The 25,563-nt window shown below is 45.3% G+C and overlaps 1 protein-coding gene across 1 annotated transcript in view; it reads left to right on the top strand.

Annotated features, from left to right (window-relative positions):
- The window catches only part of SREBF1 (sterol regulatory element binding transcription factor 1), a 631,726-nt gene that overhangs the window by 265,340 nt on the left and 340,823 nt on the right, over positions 1–25,563 (top strand). The window contains exon 9 of the mRNA XM_044088935.1: positions 4,619–4,800. Within this exon, the coding sequence (XP_043944870.1) occupies positions 4,619–4,800 (182 nt within the window). The remainder of the gene's footprint in view (positions 1–4,618; positions 4,801–25,563) is intronic.

The following is a 25,563-nucleotide window of genomic DNA, read 5'->3' as shown; positions in this document are numbered from 1 at the left end:
ATCCCCTTTGGAAAAAACAAAGTACCCACAAACTACAACATAGGTGGTAGTCCCCTAAATACGGAAGACATAATAAGGGATCTGGGGACCCAAGTAGATAGTAATCTCACCTTTGATAATCACATTGCCAAAGTGGTTAAAAAATCCTTCTACTTTGCCGACCTAATCACAAAAGGGTTCGCGTCTAGATCAAAAGAGGTCATTGTGCCCCTCTACTCATCACTCATCAGACCCATCATAGAGTACAACGCCCCATTTGGGATGTACCTTACAAGACACCTGCAGCAGCTGGAAAGACCACAGAAGTACCTCACCAAGAGGATCACTGGCCTCAAACAGATGCCCTATGCAGCTCTACTGAAGAAATTACAGCTGTACTGTGTTGCATACTGCCTACTCAGAGGTGATCTCTGCCTGACATACAAGGCCATGTCCAACCTAGAATTGATGGACGTGCTCCACCTAAAGAAAACCTTATCCCCGCGAGCCACACGCTCTAGGGATGTAAACCTCACCACAACAATAAATAGGACATGCTGGAGGGATAGATTCCTGTCCCAGAGACTTCCCATGCTTTGGAACAAGATCCCAATCTACATTAGGCAGAGCTCCTCACTAACACTCTTCAAAAGAAACCTTGACGAGTGGATGGGAAACAGAAAGTTTACCTCGGAGATCACTTCAGTGGCTCTACTGGACTGAGGCACAGGGAACTAATCTAAGGGGGTGGCGAAAGCCAACACATTCTGGCTAGGCTTATAAATGCCTTCGGGCAGATAGCCTAGTACCTACCTATGAACCTATGTTGATGCTTTTCTGCTTATCTGGTAAAGAGAGAAGGATTTAAGTAATGGGTAGTGGAACTGATTTCAGAGTTGTTAAAGAAGATTGCAATGTCTTCTGAAGGGCTAGCTGGTGAGTGTGATAATATGAAAAAGGAGTTTAAAACATAGCAAAATAAAATATATGGGAAAAAGTAGTATGAATTACTTAGAGGGGTTGTTAAAGGTTGAAGTATTGCAAAATAAAGGGAATCTTGCAGAACAAGAAAAGGAGCAAGTGCAGAGTGCTAAAGGGAAACTAAGGAAGTATTTGGATAGTATGCATGAGTTTACGTAGAAAAGCTGCTGTTAAACGTCTATTTTGATGACAAAGCCAGAGCACAACAATGTTTAGCACAACACCTTAGGCAACAGAAACTAGAAAGGGTTGTTGCCAAACTTTGGGGCCGTACAACAAGAAAAATAACCAGAGATCCTGTGGAGATATTAAAGGTATTTTAAACATTTTATGAAAATTTGTGTAAAGCAGAGGAATGTGGAAACAAAACACACAGATGAAAGTATTTGTGGAAGACTTAATTATGCCAAGGTTTGAAGCAGGTGAAACTCGGAACTTAATAGCTGCTATAGGAATAGATGAGATAAAAATGGTGTATAACCAATCAACACGAGAGTCTCCTGGAAAAGATGATATTCTTGTGGAATTTGGAAGGGAAGAAAGTGATAAAGATCTGGAAGATTTAACTCATTACAACCGAGTGACTCCTCCAGGTGCATTTGCAGTTACCCCCTACTGCTCCTCTAGGCGTCAAATATTACTTGTTCATACTTGCATTAATAATTCCATAACCACACTACATACAAGGTATCAGAATATTTTATCTTGAAGCATACATGATGGCAAACAGAATTGTACTGATATTTGACCTCTGTCAATGAGTATTTATTAGAATTATAAGGTGATAACTTCATTTTTAAAGGCTTAGGCCACACCCACTAGGAGTTAAAGGTACAGGCATCTTGGAAGAAAGCTATGGTGACTGTATTATATAAAGGGGATAATGACATTTCAGACTCAGCTTCATATAAACTCATTTCAATTTTAAACCATGATTGTCATCAAGTTTGTGTCTACACTACCCTAAGAAAATGGTTAAGGTGTATCCAAAATTAATAGATATGGATCAGTGTGGCTTTGTGGAAGGAAGGAAGGTGAACATTTGACAATGTTAATAGAACAGTGGTCATCCAGAGGAGTACAATGTGGAATGAAATATCACTGCTGTTGGTGGGTGTTGATGCAGTGAAGGCATTCGATAGTCAGCTGTAATTTTTTTTTCCCTTCTGACTAGGGCAGTGATAGCATTTGTGTTCCCTGATGGAATAATAGGGTTAATTAGGAGGATATATTAAGGGTCAGAGGCAAGAAATACGGTGGAAGGATTCCTCTCCTTTAAGTTATGTTTGACAGAGAAACAAGGAAAAGGTGTTCTCTTAACAATTTTTTTTACTTTATATTTAGAGCCATTAGCAAACAAAATAAGTTTCTCACAAATTCAGTGATGTAACTGGTATGGCAGTTGTAAAGTTTTTTTTTCCACAAGTGTTATTATTTTTGTTCTAGATAATGCCAAAAAAGGATGTCTAAGATGGTTGCCAACTCTTCCCCTGATATAACACGAATAAAGACTATAGTGGTAAACTTTGTACTTAAACATGAATTGGTACAGCAATACTTGTATGTATGGGAATATTATAAGATGAAATATGTAGTTATATGGATTAAAATGATTCTGTTATCAGTGCTAAGGATATGTAGGAAGAGACTAAACAAAAGATGATAGAAAAGTTGAGAATCTGCAAGCTCTTGATTATGGATATGAATAGTAAGATACAAGCGGTGAAAATATTTTTAGTCCTTTTAATTTTGTATATAGGTCAGGCACATTTTTATCAACCAGAGAAGTTGTGGACTGTTAATAAAGAGTTAAAAGTATTTATTTTTGGGGAAAGAGGGCAAGAGTTAAGTGAGATAAGAGCTAAGTCAACACAAAAGTGGAGAAAGTAGAGTGTACCAATAGGAATGACTGCAAGTATGCATATAGAAAATAGACAAAGAGGGGGCTGTAATATACTGGAGAAAATTAGCAAAGGAACTTATGTATTGGGAGCAAATAGCCAGAGAGGAAAAGGTAGTTGAGTGGGATGAGGCCAAGCAGAGGTTTGGACTGCATGTTAGAGACTGCCTTCCATACCAGCGATTGTTATTGGAGCCTGTGCAAAGGGAGAGAGATGGGAGTGCTGAGTATTGACGAATCTAGAACAGATGAAGGGATAATAGGACATGTAGTAGTGTATGATGACTATAAGAATCAATTAGAGGAGGTTAGAAAAATTGAGAATGGAAAGTTAATATACATAATAATGGAAGGACATCTGTATGGTTCCCAACTGTACAACAAAGTGCAGAAGGTTTACTTTTTTTTTGCTTGTTTGCATAGGGATTTTTATACCCCAAGCAGCTGTTTGAGAAGTCTTTCCGCTGGTAAATAGGAAATGCTGGATGTATGATAGGAAACAGAGAAGTAATTGGGAACATATTTTGGGAATGGAAGGAGTTAGCAGATTTTAAAAATTCCCTATAGAGTATTTTGAAAGAAATGTTGGGGGAGCAAATGGTCGTATCTAAGGAAATAATTATTTTGAGTTGGTATACAGGATCTGAACTGCCCAGACGTGGTAAGACCTTACTATGTTTAATGCTGTTGATTTCCAAAAAGTAATTACTAGGAAATGGAAATCAAAATGTAAACCAAATGTTAACTGAATATTATAAAGAAAATAAAAGAACTGTGGAAAAGGAAGGAGCAAATTACATAACGATGAATGGAGTTTGTGGGAGCAATGCATTCAGAGTCATGTTCAGGAGGAGAAGTGAGGTTTTATGTCAAGGCAGGCAGAAATTGAGCAATTTATATAATGGAGTGAATGATAATTGTTAAATAAAACATGCACAATGCATGAAAATGTTTGATACGTTTTGTTTTCTTTTCCATTACATTATTTGTCCTGACTGTGTTTGTCTAATGTAAGAATTTATTAAATGTGTATAAAAAATGTATATTGAAGTGGTCATCTAAAGGGGATCTACAAGCAATGTGATATTTCCTTTTGGAGGGGGGGCAGTTTGTTCATCAGTCCCAGAAATTGATTTTATGTAAAAGTAGGCTGTTCAGGTGGTAGAGTGAAAGAAACAAGAGGTCAGATTTCAGATGGATTTGGATGGTGAGTGGGAAGGACCCAGAAAAGTAGATCTCCTTGTTGTCAGTGTGTAGGATTATTTGAAATTTAAGAAATTCTGATGGCATCTTAATAATAAAAAGAGAAAATAGGAAAAGATGGTAGGACCAATTTTGTTTTTTTTTTTTTACAAAAAATCCGTGTTGAGTAGGAAATTGGAGAGCTATTTAGTGGCTCTGGAACTGAAGCCAACTTTTAGAGCACTGAATTGAATGCCTACGTGAGGCTAATAAATATGGCACCAGTGAGATTACCTTTGTCCAGGAGTGATGTCTGAGGTTTCAAAAGGTTTTCAAGGTGCTCCTTCCAGATCAGAAGCCGTGATAAATTATGATTGACTGTGTAAGAAAAGTGTAGCCTTGGGTGTGGATATATTTTTTTCTTAGATAGGCATAATGTAGATTGGTCTGATGTGTGAGGTTGAATCTGGAGTAGAACTTCAGCTGGTCTTTCTAGAATGTTATGGATTCCTTAATGTGACACCATCATATTACCTGGTGGTAATGATTTTTTGATACACATTTCTTGTTTTCTAGGTAGTTCCTTCGGCTGGATCGATTGGTTACCCACACTGTTCCTTTGGTTGGTAAATGGCGGTATTGTCTTTGCAGTATTCATACGACTATTTGTTTATGGGGAACCAGTTACACGGCTACATTCGGAGTCCTCAGCCTTGTTTTGGAAACATCGAAAACGGGCTGCTGTTGACCTTTCCAGGGTAAGGAAAGATAGAACCTTACATTATTTCATGCTTTTTTATATAGTTAAATGCAGGTTACAGATGAGAGTTACCAGAATGGTTGCATTGAAGAGCATGCTAGATTATTGATTTTTGATGTGCACATATATCTGAAAGTAGATTTTGCAAATGCATTTTACAGTTGTTTTTTCTTCCCGCTGCAGTATTTACTGTTTTGCATTAATGACTGCTAACTTGTATATGAATATATCATGTCCTGGTTCTGTTTCTTATACTTGTATGTCATTTACTGTTGACTGACTGTGACTTTACTAAGAAAGTTTAACCTGTTTTGCCTTGCATATATTTCCTCAAGTAACACTACTGTTGATTGACTGCTGCATTGTTGGATCTTGAATTATTCTAAATAATCGCATTTACAGGCTGTGATATCCTGGTATCTTGGCACCTGCTTTGTTATAGGTGTTGTATTTTATGTTGCAGGACTCTAAGAAGCATAAAAAACATGAGTTTCATGTGTGCTTTTTTTTAATTTCCCTTTTCTCAGAGTTTGTGCTAACGTGAAGCTGGTATAGAGATAAGGAATGTGGGGCCAGACCCCCCCCCCCCATGTGTGCCTGCAAGTGTGGAGGGGGCAGGAGGCACAGACATACCTCTCAACCTGTAATCATAAAAAATCTGGACAAAGGCACATGAAAAATAGGGACAAATCTGTACGCTGATTAACTAAATTTGCATACATAATTATGTAACTCCACCCACTCTGGTGGAATTGTGGGATGCCAACTTTTAAACACAATTTGAGGACTAGACAAAATATTACACACAATTTAAGGCTTTAGCCAGATAACTGAAGATTTCAGCTTGCCAAGTGCAGTGCAGCTATAGGGCTCGCTCTGTTCAGTACAAGCAGCCAGCTGCAGCTGCCCTCTGCAATGTTCATCTCACTTCTCACAAGTCAGCTGCTGCTTCCTGGCCATGGCTTAACTTGTTGCTGCCTGACTGCCTGTGCAGGATTAAAGCATCTCATCTGCATAGATCAAGCAACTGCTGCTTCCTGTACAAGGATAAGACAGAAAAAAACACCTACTGCTACCCACTGCCTAGATTAACACGAATAAGTATTGATAACTGCTGATCTCAACTCCCAAAAACACAGCGTCCCCTCCCCCATCCTCTTCTTAAATGGCTACCACAGCCTCACAATTACCACCCAGTCCTGGTGATATGTCACTTGTGAACCACAGGTTTCTTTGCAGAATCCGCTAATGCTGCTGCATTGGTGATGCTGCAATGCAAAGTCTAGGATGGGAAGAAGATACTAAGGCAACTTGCATGTCTGCATTTTTTTTTACATTTTATCACCAGACAAAAACTGACCTTAAAGTTAAACTTATCCTGAACAATGGACAAGGCACTTCATGAAAGGGGAAGCTAAGCCTCCTCTCCACCCAGTTCATCAAGAATAATCCCTACACCGCATGTCAGTACATAGGTTAGTACTAAGCCAACTGCCCTTGTGGGCCATTTTAAGCATAGCCAATTAACGCATGTGAAAATCAAACCCTCCACCTTCTGTCTGTAAGGCAAATATCTTAACTATTATGTCAATCTTCTCAGATTGACATTCCTGGCCAACAAATATAAGAAATACATCAAGAAATAACAGTCATTTACATTACACATTACCAGTCTCATTGCTACTATTAGAATGTACTTTCGGGAATTTGAAAAGAAAACAAAACATTTTGCGACAAAAACAACAATCTGTTTCCTTATAGCAGATAAATGTAGACTTATCTTCCACCCCAAAAGTCTGAATGCCCCATAAGAGGGCAGATCACGCCTTCCTCTGTTGCTTTGCTCAGAAAAGCTCAAGGATTGTAACTGGTGAATCCTTTATAGTACACGCGTATTCTGAAATGCTGTCTTAATTTACAGAGTAGAGGCAGAGCCAAAAGTGTAAAACTCAATGCATGAACATTTGAAATTGTGTAAGGCTATTCTGGGCTACACAGGAATACCCCACCAACACATTAAGGAAACAAATTAGTTAACAAACAAGAAAGTAAAATTATTCAAGATCTACCCACTAAGATATGTTAAAGTGAAAGTAACAATTCATCCATAAATAAGTCTGCATGCCACTGTCAAAATTACCATGCCTGTCTAAAAGATTCTTACAAAAATACCAAGCAGCCAAAATCAAACTATTAATAAACTGATGCATGCACAACATTAACAGACATTGAATTAAAGTCTTATAATTAAAAAAAATGCATGTCGGCTCGACATATATTTAACACAACATAAACTTTTCCAGACCGTTACACAAATTATATACTTAAACCACACTGTAAGAAAAGGTGGATGCTCACAACAGTAAGTGAATATGATCCGGTCCTAAACATAAAGTGCAGAACAGTCTTCACTAAAGGTTGCTGAAAACAACGTGAATCCCTTACCCGCTGTCATTATGCACTAATTACACTACATTACTTTGAAGAACCCCCTCTTCCACTTTGCCTTCCCTTTGCTTCTTTCTTTCTCATTCTTAGTTGATTGAGAGTGACTGCGACAGATAAAACAGTCTTTGCCAGATGTTAACAATTCACAATACTAGCAGATTCGCGGAAAGCAAAACACACGCAATTCAAACTGATAAAACTGAGGTTGACAAGGAAATGAGTTGCGTCACTTGCGTGGACGAAAATGCTTAGCTTTAATAAGTTATTGTTTGATCAGCAACTCATTTCCTTGTCAACCTTAGTTTTTTTTTTTTTTTTTTTTTAATCCACGTATGCAGTACTAATCAGAGTCTCCGACTAAGCCAAGCAATAGCAGCATAAAAGCAACCCATAGAAACTGCAAAGCTCCTTAGCTTAAAGACAGGGACAGGCTATATTTCGAAAAAAAAAAGGGGAGTTATAGAAAATATGATTAGTCACGGTGTTCAGAGACATCACGGGAAATAAAATCACCCACTCCCAAATAAACCCAGCACTGAACTTACTGACTGGAGAATATGTAGTAGGGTACAGTACTAGTGTAGTCCTGTTCTGTGTTCAGAATTTTGTTAAAGATGCACAGTCACAGCTGAAGCTCCGATCGAAAGTTGAAACCCTTAGGCTTTTCAGAGGATTCATCCTCCACTCTGTCCCCTTCCCATTGTGCATGTTGTCAACAGACTCAAAAGAATGGTTGTGCAGGCCTGCAGCCCAGCTGTGTCTAATGTTACACCTAACAGTAGCTGGTGGCAGTGGTACGCTCATCCATGAAAGTTACAGCTTTTTATTTTAGCTCACTGTTGACCAAACACAAGCTCACAGCTGACAGAGATGAGGAAATTATGTCCAATTAAAGTAAATAAGTGAGTGTTCCTGAATCCCTGCAAGCTGCCCACACAAGTCGGCAGCTGTTAACAACTGAAGTTATTTTTTTTTATTTTTTAAAATCTCCCATTTCTCTGACAGTCAGACAGGCAACTAGGCATTGCCTCAAGAAGCTGATGACATCACGCACGCCCCTGTATCCTGGTAGTGCGTGGTGACATCAGCTATAAATTTAAAGTTGTATAGTTTATAAAAAAAAAAAAATCGGGAATTAAAGGGGCCACTCGGGGAATTCGTGGCACCCCATTAATTTGCCCTCAAAAATGGTAAATTCCGAGGAATTTGGTATGGTTGAGAGGTCTGGGCACAGGATTTTTGCAAACAATTTTTTAAGTGTTCCCCACCATCAGCATAGTGATTCCATGGCTTTACTGCTTAATTTAGTTAACTAATGCTAGACTTACATAATTCAGTAACTGTTCACACCTTCTGCGCCCCGTTATTGCAGAAGTCTTTACTTAGGGCTAATACTTACTGACTTGACTGTTGCAAGATTATTAATGGCTGCACTTGGCAGTAGGGTCCTTATTTTGCGAGACATTGCGAGATATATATAGATATATATGTATATATACGTATATATATATATATATATATATCTATATATATATATCTATATATATATATATATATACACACATACAAAGATTGAAATCAGGATTGCAGTTTCCCCAAACTCATTTGTTCAGTGACTGTGTTATTGAAAGACGGGGGTGCTGACGCTTTCTGCACTCCTCAAATTATTTAACAAACTTCGTGGTCACTTCAAGAGCCTTTAGTATCTATAAAGGATTTAACCATATTAGAGTGACACTTGAATTTTGTTATGAAAGACTTTCATTACAGCTGAGGTTGTGGAACTAAATGGTTTTCATCCTGGCCCTCCTTCTGGATCACTTTCTTGGTTTGATTAGCAGCCCAGGAACTGATGAAGCTAGCTGGGAAGGAAGAGAGTTAGTGGTAAATGCCAGCTTACCTACCTCAGGACTGGGAAGTGGCGTATCCTGATGCAAGATCATAGCCCCTAGAACAGACTGGGCCTAACTTGTATGCAGAGCGCTAGGAGGCTGGCAAGGCAGTATGTATCAGCTGAGATGAGTGTGTGTGTATATGCATGTGCTTGTATGTTTGTATTAAAGACCTTTCAGTAGCAGTGTCTTGGCTGACTTCAGAAGCCAAGGAAATATGGGGCATACTGAAAGTTCGATTCTCTGTTGGAGTGTGGGGAGTGCCTTCTGTGTGGAGTCTGCATGTCCTCCCCACGGTTGGGTGGGCGTTCGAAAGACATGCATAAATGGGTGTGCCTTCGTTGAAGGTTGAATGTCGAGCTGGCACCTCGGTGTTCGTGAAAATCTACTACCAATCATTAGCGGACCAGAGTTCCGCTGTGGCGACCCCTAACCGGGAAAAGCCGAAAGACAACAACAACAACCGAAAAAAGAAAGTATTGAACAGGTGCTGAGGATGACACTACCTTAGAGCCAATACATACTTTTCTGACGTGCAAGTGGTTAGGTTTCTGCTCCCACATTGTCCTAGTTTTCTTCTGAAGGACAGTGTCAGAGGAGGTAAGTTGGACCTGCAAATGGGGACTGTGCTGGGCAAGGCTGATAGTTAGACCACTTAAAGAAACCAAAAGTAATACAGGAAAAAAAGGAAAGGTATTAATTGTGGTGCAGAGAGCCTGCAGCAGGACACACTTTGTGTTCCATTCTCCAAATGATTTGTTGTTGGTGACCCTCACTTCTGTGAGTCTCTCCTTTTAGATTTTGCCTTGTTTTGCTGTGGCTGCAGTTGCTGGAGATCACCGGAAGTTGACCCTTCTCCTATGCAGTCAGCTGCTTCGTAAGGGTGGTGCCAGATAGTATCCAAGACTGTACATTCTTTCCAGTGTGAAGAGTTTATCATTTCAGAAAGTTAGCATGTGCTACGGTAGCATTGTCGCCTCACAGTAAGACGCTGTCCGGTTCGATTCTCAGCTAGAGCGTCTTCTGCGTGGAGACGTGCGTGAATGGGCGTACCTTCGTTGAAGGTTGTGCGTCAGGGCTGGTAACTCGGCACGTAAAAATCAACTACCAATCATTAGCGGACCGGAGTTCTGCTGTGGCGACCCCTAACCGGGAAAAGCCGAAAGACGCAAGCAAGCATCTTAGGTTGCAACTAAAAAGGTATGACATTAGTTGAGGCTTATAGTTGTGATTCTGTTTATGGTGCCCCATCTCCCCTCAAGCCCTGTATTGGAGTGTTTGTTGTCAGTATTGCAGAACTGTAATTATGTATTCTATCTCTGATACCATTCCTTACCTTTTTTTTCCTGCAGCCTGAATACAGCAGCACAGGAGCTGAAATTTTGGTGGTTCCCCCCCCCCCTTTTTGGCATAGTCCCTAAATCATGTTAATGGAGGGTTGGGAGACTAGTTTGGATGTGATTTAGTTAAGGTTGTTGTTTTAGTCCCAGCAGATAAATTTCTCCCCTTGTCTGTCTCTTAAAGTTGAGAGTAGTTTGACTTTCTAAGAGTCTGGAGTCAATCCTGAAACCCAGATGTTTGCTGGTAACACTGGGCAATCAGGTAGTAGTGCAGCATTACTTTGCTGCCTTTTCAGGGATGCACCCTGGATTGTAGTAGGATGTGGATGGGCAGGGTGGCTGACCAACTACCACATTATTTCTGAGGTAGCAGACATTCTAGAGTGATCTGGTGTCTTTGCTGATGCTTTAAGTTGCAGTCTGAATCCCATTTTAGAGGTGTTCCTAGCGCAGAAGAATATTTGGGTGGACTTTTGGAAGGTGGTCACCACATAACTCAGCCTATTTGCAGTTTGGGACACACAAGTTGCATTTGAACTTTGCTACTGGCTTCACTTAAGGTATGGAAAGTGAGTGTGGGTACATGCTGTAGAAGAAACTTTCTTATAACTCTCCCCATTCCATCTATGCTTATCACTCACTTTTTTTTCTTTTCTAAAGCAGCAAATTCTTTATTAAAAGAAAAAGAAAAAACATTTTTAAAATTTCAGTGGCAGTCTGCATGCCTGGTGCCATACCTTTTTCCATTTTCAGCAGCGATTAGCCATTTCATCTCTATGTAAGGTTACCTTATTTAAAGTTAACATTCTGTCAAATCCAGTACCGGCACATTACATTTAACATTTTTATCTGATTTCTGAATTCTCCTTTTTATGACAACTGTCATCCTTGAAATTTCTCTAAGCCTCAGACAATTAACAATATTCCTTATTTACTTTATTTTTTCCAATATGATCTTATTCTACCAACCTCTAGACACAGCCCATGTTTAACCTGATCCAAGTGTTCCTACTTGGCCAGCTGTTTACATCATCTCTTTGACCCTGTCTCCTTTCCGAGTCTCCTGCTCTTCCCATTTCCAATCTCTGAGGAGTGTTTTATTTATCTTTTCCCTTCTTTTTCATTCTTGCTGGATTTTTACCTTTTCCTCCACCTGATTTGTCATCTTCACCATCTCCTCTTCATGGGAAGGATCTCTTTTCCATTTAATAGTTAAAGTTTATAGTTAATTTATTTTTTATTTTGTAGTTACTGATCTGAAGTAGTTGACTTTATTCATTATGCACATATGGGTATACGGATCCGATTCGACAAAACTTTTCAAGCATCAGCTCTGAGCTCCAAGCTCCTCCCTTACCTATATTACATCACTTCCTCCTATCTAGCCCCAGATCTCATTTGCCGCTCTAAGAGTCAGCATTGTGGTCTCTGAGCTCTAAGCAAGGTGGTAAGGTTTTTTTTGGTCTTTTTGTGATAGTTGAGTGTGAATACCTTTCCCTTTTTTTCCTCCCTTCGCGTTTGATCGTCGTGTCAGTTGTAAAAAAAAAAAATAAATAAATAAGTTAGTTATAAGTGTTTTTCCTATGCCCAATCCCTGTTTAAGTGTGTGTGTGAGTGAGCCGTTAGGGCTTTTACTGTCTCTACTATGGCTGAACAGCCTAAGGTTCTTTTTAAGAAGTGAACATAGTGTGGTCACAAGCTCTCACCAGCCGATGGCCGCACATTGTGTGTTCTGTGTTTAGGGGTCGACCATCTGTCTGCATCCTGCGACATTTGTTCAGGCTTTAACCCTAGGGCTTTGAAGGATCACCCGGTTAAGCTTGTGGCTAAGGGTCTGCTACCAGCTTCTGCCCTAGAGTCTGCCTCGGTTTCCTCTCCAGCCAGTGACACTGTGCAGGCAGGGACTCAACCTCCCGCCAGGCCTGCTTCATCGAAGTCGTCCCAGAGAAGTAGGGACAGAAGGGATAAGGAGAAGTGCCACAGGGAGAGGGACAGACCGAGAAAAAGATCTCCGGACAGGGAGTCTTTCTCCAGCCCCTCTTCAAAGGTACCCAGGTCTTGTTCTCCTCGGCTCTGCTCTCCACGTTTCTCATCGGAGCCGAGGCACTCCCCTCAGATCCGGCCCAGACCCGAGTCGGTCGCTTCCTCCAGGTCGACACAAGTGTCTCCAACCTGGGTATGGACAGGCTGATGAGGTTCATCCAGAACCAGATTCAGATGGGGGTCTTACCAGGGCCCTCTCTCGTTGGAGAGGGTCCTCCTTCAAGTATGTTCCACCCTATTGCTCCTTCCCTGATCCGACCCGACGCTTCGGGGTTCCCGGGTTCAAGACCTTTCGGAGCTGTTGGGTCAGCGCCAATGGTTCTCGTTTCCTCGATGCTGGCCGTCATCTTGAGTTCCTCTGATCCAATCTCTGATCCAGGAGACTCTCGGAGGCATGGTCGGGGAGTCGGACCTGAGGGCCGAGATCTCGCTTTTTTGGATCCCATCCTCGGTGCCCGGACTACCCCTCCATCGGCTCCGATCCCTGCTTCGGTGCCGGGGAGAGCCTTTTCCTTACGTTCTACAGAGGTGTGCTCTCCATCGGCATTTGGGGCAGTGGAAAGGGTTCTCTCCCAGGGGTTGAGACCACAGCTCACCTACTCGGATCCTACCCAGACCCCTCTGATTTTGGATTCTGCTCCTATTACCCTGTCTCAGGGACAGCTCGTGCCAAAGCAACCCCAGGTTGTTCCCCTCAGGGAACCCCCTGAGGCTTACAAATCCTCTCCAGAGAGTCCCACTGGAGAGGAACCTCGTAAGCGCAAGTGTAAGAGGAGGCACTTGGACTCCCCTGAGTCCATTACCACTGATACGGACAGGAGAGGGTTCCCCCAGATCACCTACCGAGAACGTCTCGGTCGGAGACATTATGGAGATTCTCCACCAAAGAGGAGGTTGGTCAGCCCCCAAACCCTCTGCGGATGAGTCCATATTCCTGGAGGCCTTTGGCGTGAGCCCATCTACTTCCTGGGTCTCCCCTCCAGCGGACCCTTTGGTGGACCTTATCACCACTAGGGCATGGGAGGATCCTGACACCATAGAGCCTACCTATACCCAAAAGGCCAGACAAAATTCTTTCCCCGCCGTCAGGCAGGCAGGCATGGTCCAAAGGAGCCCTGGTAGACACTTTGGTGGTTGCAGCTGCCACAAAGAAGGAACTGGCACAGGAGAGTTCCTCGGTTCATCCACCAGACAGAGTCCAGGTCGATGGATCGTTTCAGGAAGCGCATGTACTCGTCAGCGACATTTTCTATTTGTGCGCTGAATTACTTGGCACATGTTATCTGCTATAATCACATTGCCAGGTTCGTTACAGGCCTACCCTACAGAACACACCACTGTACTAACCTGAAAAAGCTTGGATGGATAGAATTCCCACACCTTCTTCACCAGTCCCAACTCATAGAGGCCTTCAAAATCCTTAAACAACCTGAGAATACCCCAGCACTAAAAAACTTAATGACTCCCTACTCCAATCTAAGCTGCCTTCGCTCAGCAAACAGACTCCTTGTCCAAACAACTAAATCTCTCAACCTAGGTGACGCGCTATTTGCCAACACCACTGGCAAAATATGGAACTCTCTCCCAAATAACATCACACTTGCAACTTCTCTAAGTCAATTCAAAAATAGTCTAAAACTCCACTTCAAGTCACACTGGCTATGTCCTTGCTCAAACCCAGACTAGCTCTGTGCCATTAACTAAAACATAAACAACTAGCTAAGATGATAAGTACTTTGTATACTGTGATAAAGAAATATGTATCCTGTCTAACTCTATGTCATTATACTATGTCATTATACTGCCTACCGTCCTTGCTAATATGTTATTAATGTTACATTTGTAGTAATCTCAGAAATAGTAATGGCAGTCTTGTACTTGTATGTAAATAGCCTATGATCTGAAGTAGGATATTCATTTGTCTGCAACCTGTGGGTTATGGATCCGATATCGGATCCGAACCGGCATGGTTTTCCAGCTATGGATCCAAGCTCTCAGCTCCTCCCCTCACCCATAATGCCCTGCTCTACCCTCATGACCTCAGATCTCGTTTGCCGCTGGTGACTGGATTTGGGTACATAGCTCTCAGCTAAGTGGATTTTGTTTCTTGTAAAAATCAGAGAATTTTTTGGTTTTTTGAGTGTTTCTGAGTGAAAGTTTAGGTTTCCCTTTGTTATAAGTGTATTTTGACTTTATTTGAGTTAAATTAGGTAATTTTATTCCCTCCCTCGCTGTTGAGTGTGTGTGTGTAGGCCTGTGTGTCCTTTTATTTTAAGTTACTTTCTGTAGCTTTAGTGATTTATAGATTATGGCTGACCAGCCTAAATCTATTTTTCGAATGCTCGAGTGTGGCCATAAGCTCTCACCGGCTGATGGCCACACTCGGTGTGTTAGTGTCTCGGGTTGAACACCTCACATCTGGTTGTTCCATTTGTGCAGGGTTCAACCCCAGGGCACTGAGGGAGCGGAGGTCCAAGCTGGTCTTGGCGGGTCTTTTACCGCCAGACTCGGCCCCGGCCTCCGCTCCTTCGGGGACTGCTGTGGCTACAGTTGTTCCCTGTGGCACCCTCCTGCTCCTGGGACTCAAACTCCCGCTTCTGGAGAGGAGAGGGATGCTACTAAAGGACCGGAGGGAGAAGCACCACGGCGGGCCGAGACCTCTGTTTCGGCCCCGCCAGCCAAGCGGGCTTCTCCCCCGGCTCCGTTGTCGGTTCGGTCTCCTCCTTCTCGGCTCCGGTCCCCTGTGTGCTTTTCACCGGGTCCTGAGGAGGAGGAGACCCGATCTCCGTCGAGGCTATCGAGGAGGCACTCCAGGCCTACCTCGGTAGCCTCTTCGAGATCTACCCATAGCCTTTCTGATGCTGATCTGGACCGGATGATGAGAAGGTTCATCCAGGCCCAGATGCAGATGGGAGTGCTCTTGCCTCCCCCCCCTCCGGGGGGGAGCTCAACACCCTTTTTTAAGCCTATTGCTCCTTCTCCGACCCGCTATCCGGGTTCGGAGCAGCTGGAGCCGAGCAGCTTCGGAGCCGGGGGTGGGTCGGCGCCGATAGTACTTGGTACTTCGGATCCGACCCTGCCCTCGAGTGCGTCGGACCCGATCTCGGAGCCTGGATCCGAGCTTCGGATCCGGGGGGATCAGTGCTCCTTCGGCGCCGTCTGTGTCGGAGCGCACTGTCCCTTCGGATCCGAGTGCTTCGGCGCCGGCTCCGATCCACTCTTCGGATCCGAGGGGGAGCCGATTGTCGGATCCTTTGGTCGAGGTCGGCTCCCCTTCGGCTTTTGATGTAGTGGAGAGGGCTCTGTTGAGGGTCTCCGGACCCCCGGCACTTGTTTCGGCTCCGTCCCGCGCTCCCTCTGCACTGGGCCAGGCTTCCACCATCCGGCCCCTGGGACAGCCCGCTTCTGTGCCCCAAGTTGCTCCTATGGAGCAAATTGCTGCTTGCGAGGACTCCTCTGACAGCCCCCCAGAGGAGGCAAGCATACGTGCAAAAGGAGGCACATTGACTCCCCCGAGTCTCTCACAGAAGACACGGACTTGGAGGAAGGGGAAGGCTCCCCACGGTCACCCCCCGAGGATGTCTCCTTTGGAGACATCATGGAAATGCTCCGTATAAGGGGGGGGTGGTCTGCCCCCAAGTCTTCCTCGGACGAGTCCGTGTTCTTGGAGGCATGTGAAACGGGCCCGTCTACCTCTTGGGTGTCCCCCCCTGCCGACCCCCTGGTGGACCTTATTACCACCAGGGCGTGGAAGGAACCGGACACCGTGGAGCCAATTCCCAAAAGACCGGATAGGATCCTTAGTCCGCCATCCGACCGGACCCATTGGAGTAAGGGGCCTCCGGTAGATGCCATGTTGACGGCGGCCACAAAGAGGGAACTGGCTCAGGAGAGTCCCTCAGTCCACCCACCGAGCAAGGAGTCTCGGATGATGGACCGCTTGGGGAAGCGGATGTTCAGTTCGGCGACCTTCTCAGTAAGGGCTGAACTATTTGGCACATGTTATTCGGATGCAGCGAGATCTTATTAAGGAATACGCTGCATCCCCTGAGTCCATTTCGGAGGAGGACAGAGTTCTGCACTCCACCCGTATGGCCACTCTTAGGTCAGTTACAAATACTTCTATGCGGCTACTCTCCCATGCAACGGAGGGCCGCTAGAGCTGCGGGACAGGACTGGTCACTAGGCGCCAGGCCTGGCTCCACTGCGATTTTTCTGAGCCCTTCAAGGCGTGCTTAACGCCTTTGATGGTTCTGCTCTGTTTGGCAAGACCGTTCGCGACGCTGACCCAGAGCGAAGGACGGAAGACGCTGTCTGCCGTCGGAATCCGCTTCTCTGCACCCCAGAGGCCCTATTCTAGGAACCAAAAGGGTCAGAAGAAGATGTGGTTCGAAGTCGCAGCAGTCCCAGCCTGCTCCAGACAACCAGTCCTTCCGTGGCAGAGGAGGACAGCGAGGACGCCGCCCTAGAGGCAGAGGGGCTCCCAGAAACTTGGGTCCAGGGAACCTTTCTCTGAACGGCCCGCAGCAACCCTGAGGTTGCCCGACTGCTCTACTCTGGAGGCAGTCGGGGACGTTGGGCACCTAGCGGCATGGGAGTCCATAACATCGGACCGCTGGGTTCTCCAAATCATATCCAGGGGATATCGCATTCCTTTCCTTCACCTTCCAAAGTTGAAGTCCCTCCCAGACGCCCCACCCGGTCAACGGGAGGCCGCTGGCAGAAATTGGCCATCTGCTAAAGAAAGGAGCCATCCAGCCCGTTCCCCAGACCAGATCGGATCAGGGTTCTACTCCAGATTCTTTTAGTGCCAAAAAGACGGGGGAACTAAGACCAATCCTAGACCTCTCTCTCTTGAATCTGGCAGTCCCCAAAGAAAAATTCCGAATGGTCACTCTGCAATCTATTCTTGCCCTTCTGGGAGAAAATCACTGGATGTGCTCGATAGATCTGAAGGACGCGTACTACCACATCCTGATGGACAGGCGCCCAGGAGGTTTCTCCGCTTCGGCTGGGAGCCAGTCACTACCAGTTCGGGTCCTTCCCTTTGGTCTCACCACAGCCCCAGGGTGTTCACCAAAGTACTAGCAGTGGTAGCGGCCCACCTGAGGCTTCAGGGGTGCAGGTCTTTCCCTACCTGGACGACTGGCTTCTTACCGCCCCAACAAGGCATCTACTTCTCTTGGCGAGACTCCTTTCTCCATCTTGCTCCCTTTCTGGGCATCACAATAAATACAAAAGTCCAACCTGGCCACACAGCTCTTAGATTTTATAGGGGCCAGGCTAGACACAAGGAGTTTACGAGCCTTCCTCACTGCGGACAGAGTTCTAAATCTGCAGCTCCAGGTGCGGGCCATTCTCCAGTCAAGTTCTGTTCCAGCGGAGTTGGTCCTGAGGGCCCTAGGGTCCATGGCGGCTATAGCACTTCTTCCTCTTGCCAGGCTCAATATGCGCATTCTACAGTGGGCGCTCTTAGTACAGTGGTCATACCTTGCTCTCCCATGCATCATCCCATAGCGATCAGCAAGGCTTGCAAGCGGTCCCTCTTGTTGTGGCTCCACTCCGGATCTCCACAAAGGCCGCCCATTTTGTGCTTCTCCCCCTCTCGCCACGGTGACCACGGACGCCTCCCGCCTCGGGTGGGGGGGGCACTTTGCGGGCCGGACAGTCCAAGGCACGTGGAATGATTCAGAGACCTTACTGCATATCAATGTTCTAGAGATGAGAGCAGTGCTCTTAGCGTTGCTAGCACTTCAGGACTTTCTTCCCTTGGGAACAATTGCGATTCAATCGGACAACATGTCTGTTGTCTGGTACATCAACAAGCAAGGGGGAACAAGGTCTTGCCCTCTTTGTCGAGAGGCCATGAGAGTTTGGGAATGGGCAATCTCCACCAATCGCTTTCTAATAGCAACGCATTCCGGTCGGTCCAACATCCTAGCGGACAAGCTCAGTCGCACCATTCTGACCCCTTACGAGTGGTCTCTCAATTGTCAAGTAGCGGAACGCATATTCGCACGGTGGGGAACCCCTTCATGCGATCTTTTGCTTCTCCCTCAAACACCAAGTGCGACAGTTTTTCGCTCTAATACCTCCTCCGGAGGTACCCCAAGAGACGCTCTGGTGCATGCTTGGCCACCCGGTCTTCTGTATGCCTATCCACCCTTGCCTCTGATGCTGCAAGTTCTTCAGAAAGCCTCTCGGTGGGTTGCAGAATGATGGTCCTTGCTCCATCGGGGCCTCGACAGATCTGGTTCCCCTGGATAAGGTCTCACGCGGTGAATCCTCCTTGGATTCTAGATCCCATCCGGATCTGATATCCCATCCATCCTGCATTCCTACTCCGAACCTGGACAACCTGAAGCTGACCGCTTGGCTGCTCCAGTTCCACTCTTGATAAGGACTCGGTATTTCTTCACCTGTAAAGGCTATTTTGGTGGCGGCTCATAAACCATCCACTAGAAAGGTTTACGAAGCAAATGGAAACGCTTTCTGTGTGGGCGGAGCGGCAAGGCCTGAATCCCTTCACGGTTCCTCTCCCTTTAGTGCTTGACTTTCTAACCACTCTCTTTAACGATGGTGCCAGCAGTTCCACAGTCAAAGTTCAACTGGCGGCAATTTCTCACTATCACATTGGCCATGACTCTAATCCTCTTATGTCAGCCAAATTGTGTAAAATATTTCTTAAAGGTACTTTTCTTCTCAGGCCCCTATAAAACAAGCAGTTCCTCCTTGGGACCTTTCTTTGGTCCTACAGGCCTTGACCGCTCCTCCTTTCGAGCCAGCAGCTACGGTGGATCTCAAATTCTTGTCCTACAAGACAGCCTTTTTGGTAGCCATTACATCAGCCAAGAGAGTTTCTGAACTTCAAGCTTTATCAGCTAAACCTCCTTACTTGGTATTTCATCCGGACCGTGTCTCCCTCAGGACCAACCCGTCCTTTCTTCCTAAAATCGCTTCTGAAGCAAACATCAATCAATCCATTAACCTCCCTGTTTTCTTCCTAAATATGAAAACAAAGGTGAATATAAGCTACATTCACTAGATGTTCACAGGCAACTTAGATTTTATCTGAACAGGACAGCTGGTCATAGGCAATCCGACCAGCTGTTTATTTCCTTTGCAAAATTCAATTTGGGCAAGCCAATCTCTAAAGTTTCTCTGTCCCGCTGGATTTCACAGTGCATTTTATTGGCTTATCAAGCTTCAGGAAGGCCCGCACCGGAAGGTGTTCATGCCCATTCAACCCGGTCAGTATCTACCTCGGCAGCCTTCAAGGCTAGGATTCCTCTAGATGATATTTGTGCAGCAGCCACGTGGGCTTCATCTCATACGCTTATTTCCCACTATAAGTTGGATCTTGCATCTAGGGGTAGAGCATCCTTTGGCTCGCGGTGCTCGGAATATCCTTCCATGATGGCGCCCAAGATTCAGGTAGCTGGGGACTCTGTCCCACAGGTTGCAGACAAATGAATATCCTACTTCAGATTTAGAAGTTATGTACTCACCATAACGTTCCATCTGAGTAGGTGTATTCATTTGTCTGCAACCATCCCGCCCTCCTATCCCCCTGGCCTTTCAGTTTCCTGCATATTCCTTGTTACCCTTTTTAGGGTATTGTTGCTTTGGCAAACTCGATCTGAGGTCATGAGGGTAGAGCAGGGCATTATGGGTGAGGGGAGGAGCTGAGAGCTTGGATCCATAGCTGGAAAACCATGCCGGTTCGGATCCGATATCGGATCCATAACCCACAGGTTGCAGACAAATGAATACACCTACTCAGATGGAACGTTATGGTGAGTACATAACTTCTAATTTTTGTTAAGTTCTTTCAGCTCATTTACTGTACCTAATTATCAATGTAACTCTGTTGGAGCTTTTCTCCCCGGGCCTCCGCTGAAAAAGGACATGTATCCAGTCGGACCATCCCGGTTAACAAATGTAAAATAAATAAATAAATGCCTCTGTGCGTCTCCTCTCTCATGCTACGGAGGGAGCCGCTAGAGTTGCTGGTACAGGCATTGCCTTGAGGCGTCACGCCTGGATCAGGCTGTGTCAATTTGCGGACCCCTTTAAGGCATCTTTCATCAACACCCCTTTCGATGGATCATCCCTCTTTGGGAAGACTGTACGTGACACACTAACCCAGAGTGAGAAGGACGGAAAGACTTTGTCAGCCGTCAAAATCCACTTCTCTAACCCCCAGAGGTCCTATTCCAGGAACTAAAAGGGGCAAAAGAAGATGTGGTTCCAGAAATCACAGTCCTTTCGTGACACTCAGGAATATTCGTCCTCCAGAGGCAGAGGGGGACAAGACCGACGCTGTCCCAGAAACTTCGGGTCTAGGGAACCTTTTTCCGACAGACCCGCACAGTAACTCTGAGGTGTTGCCCGGCTGCTCTACTCTGGAGGCAGTTGGGGGAAGATTTTCCTTACATCCAGCGGCATGGGAGTCCATTACTGCAGACCCCTGGGGGTTAAACATCATATCCAGAGGATATTCTGTCCCCTTCATTTCATGTCCCATAACTCCAGCATGTCTTCCAGATGTTCCACCCGTTCACAGGGAGGCTGCAGCCTTAGAGGTTTCGAAGCTGCTACAAAAACGAGCCATCGAGCCGGTCCACCCAGATCAATCTGGGTCAGGCATCTACTCCAGGTTCTTTTTAGTGCCAAAGAAGAAGGGGGACCTCAGGCCCATTCTGGACCTGTCTATCCTCAACCTATCGGTAGAGAAACAAAAATTCCGGATGGTCACTCTTCAGTCCATTCTACCGTTTCTGAGAGAATGCGACTGGATGTGCTCGTTAGACCTCCAGGACGCTTACTATCACATCAAGGTCCACAGGAGCTCCAGGAGGTTTCTACGCTTCCGGCTAGGGGCCAGTCACTTTCAATTCAGAGCCCTACCCTTTGGTCTCACCACAGCCCCCAGGGTGTTCACCAAGGTTATGGTGGTCGTAGTGGCTCACCTGAGACTTCAGGGCATTCAGGTATTCCCCTGCCTAGACGACTGGCTCTTCGCTGCATCCACCAAATGTCTCTTGTGTCAGGCCCTACACTACTTCCTCGGTCTGGCTCACAAGCTGGGCATCACGATAAATATCAACAAGTCCCAGCTGGCTCCGGTTCAGATCATAGACTTCATCGGGGCATGGTTGGATTCGATTCCGTCAAAGATTTTTCTCACCCTGGAAAGGATAGAAAGTCTCAGACTCCATGTATTGGCTATCTTGGATCACTCGGTAGTCACAGCAGCCGATGTTCTCAGGACCCTGGGTTCGATGGCAGCCGCAATCTCTATCCTCCCTCTTGCACGGCTTCACATGAGAGTCCTTCAGTGGAATCTAGCAGTTCAATGGTCCTGGCTAGACCTTCCGATGAATTTCCACATCTGCATCAATCGGACATGCAGAACATCACTCCAATGGTGGCTTCAATCAGCGGACATTTTCGCAGGGCGCAGCTTTCTAGCTCCTCCGGCTCAAGCCACGGTGACCACGGATGCTTCCCAGCTCAGGTGGGGGGGGGGCACTTCCTGGGAAGAACGGTCAAGGGTACATGGTCCCCTCCAAAGACCAAGCTGCACATCAATGTCCTGGAGATGAGGGCAGTGCTTTTAGCGTTGAGAGCCTTCCACCCTGTCCTACCTCCAGGGACGGTAGCCATTCAATCAGACAACATGTCTGTAGTCTGGTATATAAACAAACAGGGAGGGACCCGATCCTACCCCCTTTGTCGCGAGGCCATGAGGGTTTGGGAGTGGGCCATATCCACCAGCTGGTTTCTTATGACAACGCACATCCCGGGACGCTCCAGCATTCTAGCAGACGGTCTCAGCAGGGCAATCCTTCTACCTTACGAGTGGTCTCTGAAACAATCAGTGTCGGAAAAGATCTTCCGTGTTTGGGCTCAACCTTGCTGCGATCTCTTTGCATCTCCTTCCAATGCGAAGTGCAGCAACTTCTTCGCTCTGATCCCCCCTCCAGGGGATGTCCCCAGGGATTCTCTGGTCCATGCTTGGCCTCCCGGGCTACTGTATGCTTATCCCCCGTTACCTCTTATTCCAAAGTTCCTTCAGAGAGCTTGCCGGCTGCAGTGCAAAGTCATTCTCATAGCTCCCTTCTGGCCACGTCAAGTGTGGTTTCCCTTCCTATGGTCTCACCTGTTGGCTCCTCCATGGACTCTAGATCCATGCCCGGATCTGATTTCTCACCTGTAGGGCTTGCCCCTGCCCAAACTGGACAGTCTCAAGCTGACGGCGTAGCTGCTCCAGTTCCCATGATCATCAGGACTCCCGAACTTTCGTCCCCTGTTAAGAATATTCTGGTAGCTTCTCTTAAAGCCTCCACTAGGAAACTCTACAATAGCAAGTGGAGACGTTTTTGCGTTTGGACCTCTCAGCGCAATCTGAACCTGTTCACAGCGCCCATTCTGGTCATACTGGATTTTCTGGCCGATCTTTTTCGATCAGGCGCAAGTGCTTCTACCCATCAAGGTTCAGCTGGCTGCCTTCTCTAGTTTTCATGTGGGTGAAAATAAGGTTGCTCTGGCTTCTGCCAAATTGTGTAAAGCTTTCCTGAAGGGCACTTTTTTATTGCGACCACCAGTTAAAGAAACGGTGCCCCCCTGGGATCTGACTTTAGTCCTTCAGGCCTTGACCTCTCCCCCCTTCGAGCCAGCCGGTTCAGTTCCGATGAAGTTTTTGTCATGGAAGACAGCCTTCTTGGTCGCCATCACGTCAGCCAAGAGAGTTTCAGAGTTGCAGGCTTTATCCTTCTTGTCCCCCTATTTGGTTTTCCACAAGGATAGGTTTTGCTGCGTACGAACCCTTCCTTTCTTCCCAAGGTGTCCTCAGCAGCCGATATTAATCGGTCTATAAATTTGCCAGCCTTCCTCCCAAATTTCCAAAATAGAGGTGAACATAAGCTTCATTTATTGGATGTCCATAGACAGCTTCATTTTTACCTCCATAGGACTAAACCCTTCCGGAAATCGGATCAATTGTTTGTCTCTTTTTCAAAACCATTTTTGGGCAAAGCAGTTTCGAAAGTGTCCTTAGCAAGGTGGATCACTCTTTGTATTGCACAGGTTTATAAGGACAAAGGTTTATCTCCTCCTGGTGTATTGAAGGCTCATTCCACTAGAGCAATGGCCACTTCTGCAGCTTTCTGGTTAAGAGTTCCGTTAGACGATATCTGTGCGGCAGCGACTTTGGCCAATTCGCACACATTCATCTCTCATTATAAATTTGGATTTTATTTCTAGAGGAAGAGCATCCTTTGGCTCTGCGGTGCTCAGAAATATCCTTCCATAAGGGCCTCCCAGTAATGCTAGTAGCTGGGGACTCTGTCCCATATGTGCAGAATGAATGAATTCAACTACTTCAGATAAAGAAGTTATGTTCTTACCATAACGTTCCATCTGAGTAGTAGACTTCACTCTTCTGCACCTTCACTCCCTCCATCCCCCTCACTCTTCAGGTGTTTCCTGTTTAGGATTGTGGTTATGTTGCCACTTAGTGTCAGCAAACTCGATCTGGTTCTAGTTAGGAGGAAGTGATGTAATATAGGTAAGGGAGGAGCTTGGAGCTCAGAGCTGATAATTGAAAAGTTTTGCCGGCTCGGATCCGAATTGGATCCATATACCCATATGTGCAGAAGAATGAAGTCTACTACTCGGATGGAATGTTATGGTAAGAACATAACTTCTTTTTTTCTTCCGTATCGTCATTAACAATCCTAATAGCTCATTCTTTTCTTGCCTCACTCCTTCTTCATGTAGCAGTAAAAATAGCTTTATTTTCTCTATTTCTGGGAAGAATTTAGTCATCAGTTCCTGTAATTTTGCCTGAAACTCTCAACTTTTCATATTACCAAAAGATATGCTCATGTGCACTTCTCTAGTTTTCATATCTCCAGCATACCTCTGTTTCACCTGTAAAATTTTTTCCAGTTTAACTGGTGTATAAAAATGTTTGTGAAGACACTGCCAGGTGACTTTACTAAGGTGTTGAGCTTTTGTAGTATATGTCTGTAACGATGCAATGTTTCCCCAATCACACTGATGACTCTGCTTGTATGTTTTTCCCATTTTACTCTCCACATTATCTTCCCTTCACATGCATAATCATTTCATTGTGACCTTTAACAATCCTTGCGGTTTTTCTCCTCAATCCTTCTATTGTCTGTTCTTTTATGTCCGAGATTTCTCTTCCCTCCCTGTTCTCTTGCTTATAACTCACTTTCTGTCAGATTTTGTTGCAGAAATGCCAACAGTTATCCTCTTGGCAGCACAGAGAAGTTTGGTTCTAGACACTTTGACTTTTTAGGGACTGGTTTTACTAAGTGCTTTGAAGGATGACTGTCTCCACATGATAATTTGGTTCCCTGGGAATGCTGATTGGGTTGCGGGGGCCTTCCAGAGCTAATTCCTTAACAATTAGAAAACATTAGGAAGCCCTTCATTAGGGATATCCATAAGATTAAAAAGAAAATGTTCTCCAGACGGACTGGAAAAAAGATGCCCTCCTCTTATGCCTTCTGGTAATCTCGGAGTTTACTTCTTGTTCTTTGTGCTACTTTTTGATTTTTACAGATTACTCTACCGTTAATGTGGGTTCTTGAGCCATTTTGGCCTTCTGTGTTGTGTGGAACCGTTAAGAGACTGATACAGCAGTTTTTGAAGGGGATTTGTCACAGTATTCCTGTGAAGAACCTTTTAACTCTGTGATTTGAAGTTTGGCTTGTTGTCCTTTAAATCCTTTAGTCCACATTGTTCATATGATATCATGGTGTGTCCTAGAAACTTCTTGTTCTTGTGGCCAGGGAGATTGGATGTGTTATTAACAAGGACTTTACTATGCAAATATGAATTAGATTTCCTTTACTTCAGTCACATCAGAGAGCAGGACCATTCTTGATATTGTGCAGGGGGCAGGCTTCAGATAACTTGTACTAGAACCTTTCCAGTTGGAGAGAGGGAGGGAGAACATCTCAGAACTTCGTATACAGAAGTGCACAGCTATTTTGGAACTTG

Source organism: Protopterus annectens, chromosome 12.part0 (genome assembly GCF_019279795.1).
Source record: "Protopterus annectens isolate FY-2018-M chromosome 12.part0, PAN1.0, whole genome shotgun sequence".
Lineage (NCBI taxonomy): Eukaryota > Metazoa > Chordata > Ceratodontiformes > Protopteridae > Protopterus > Protopterus annectens.
Note: the sequence above shows the minus strand (reverse complement) of the source record. Positions and strands in the feature narration are given on the sequence as shown.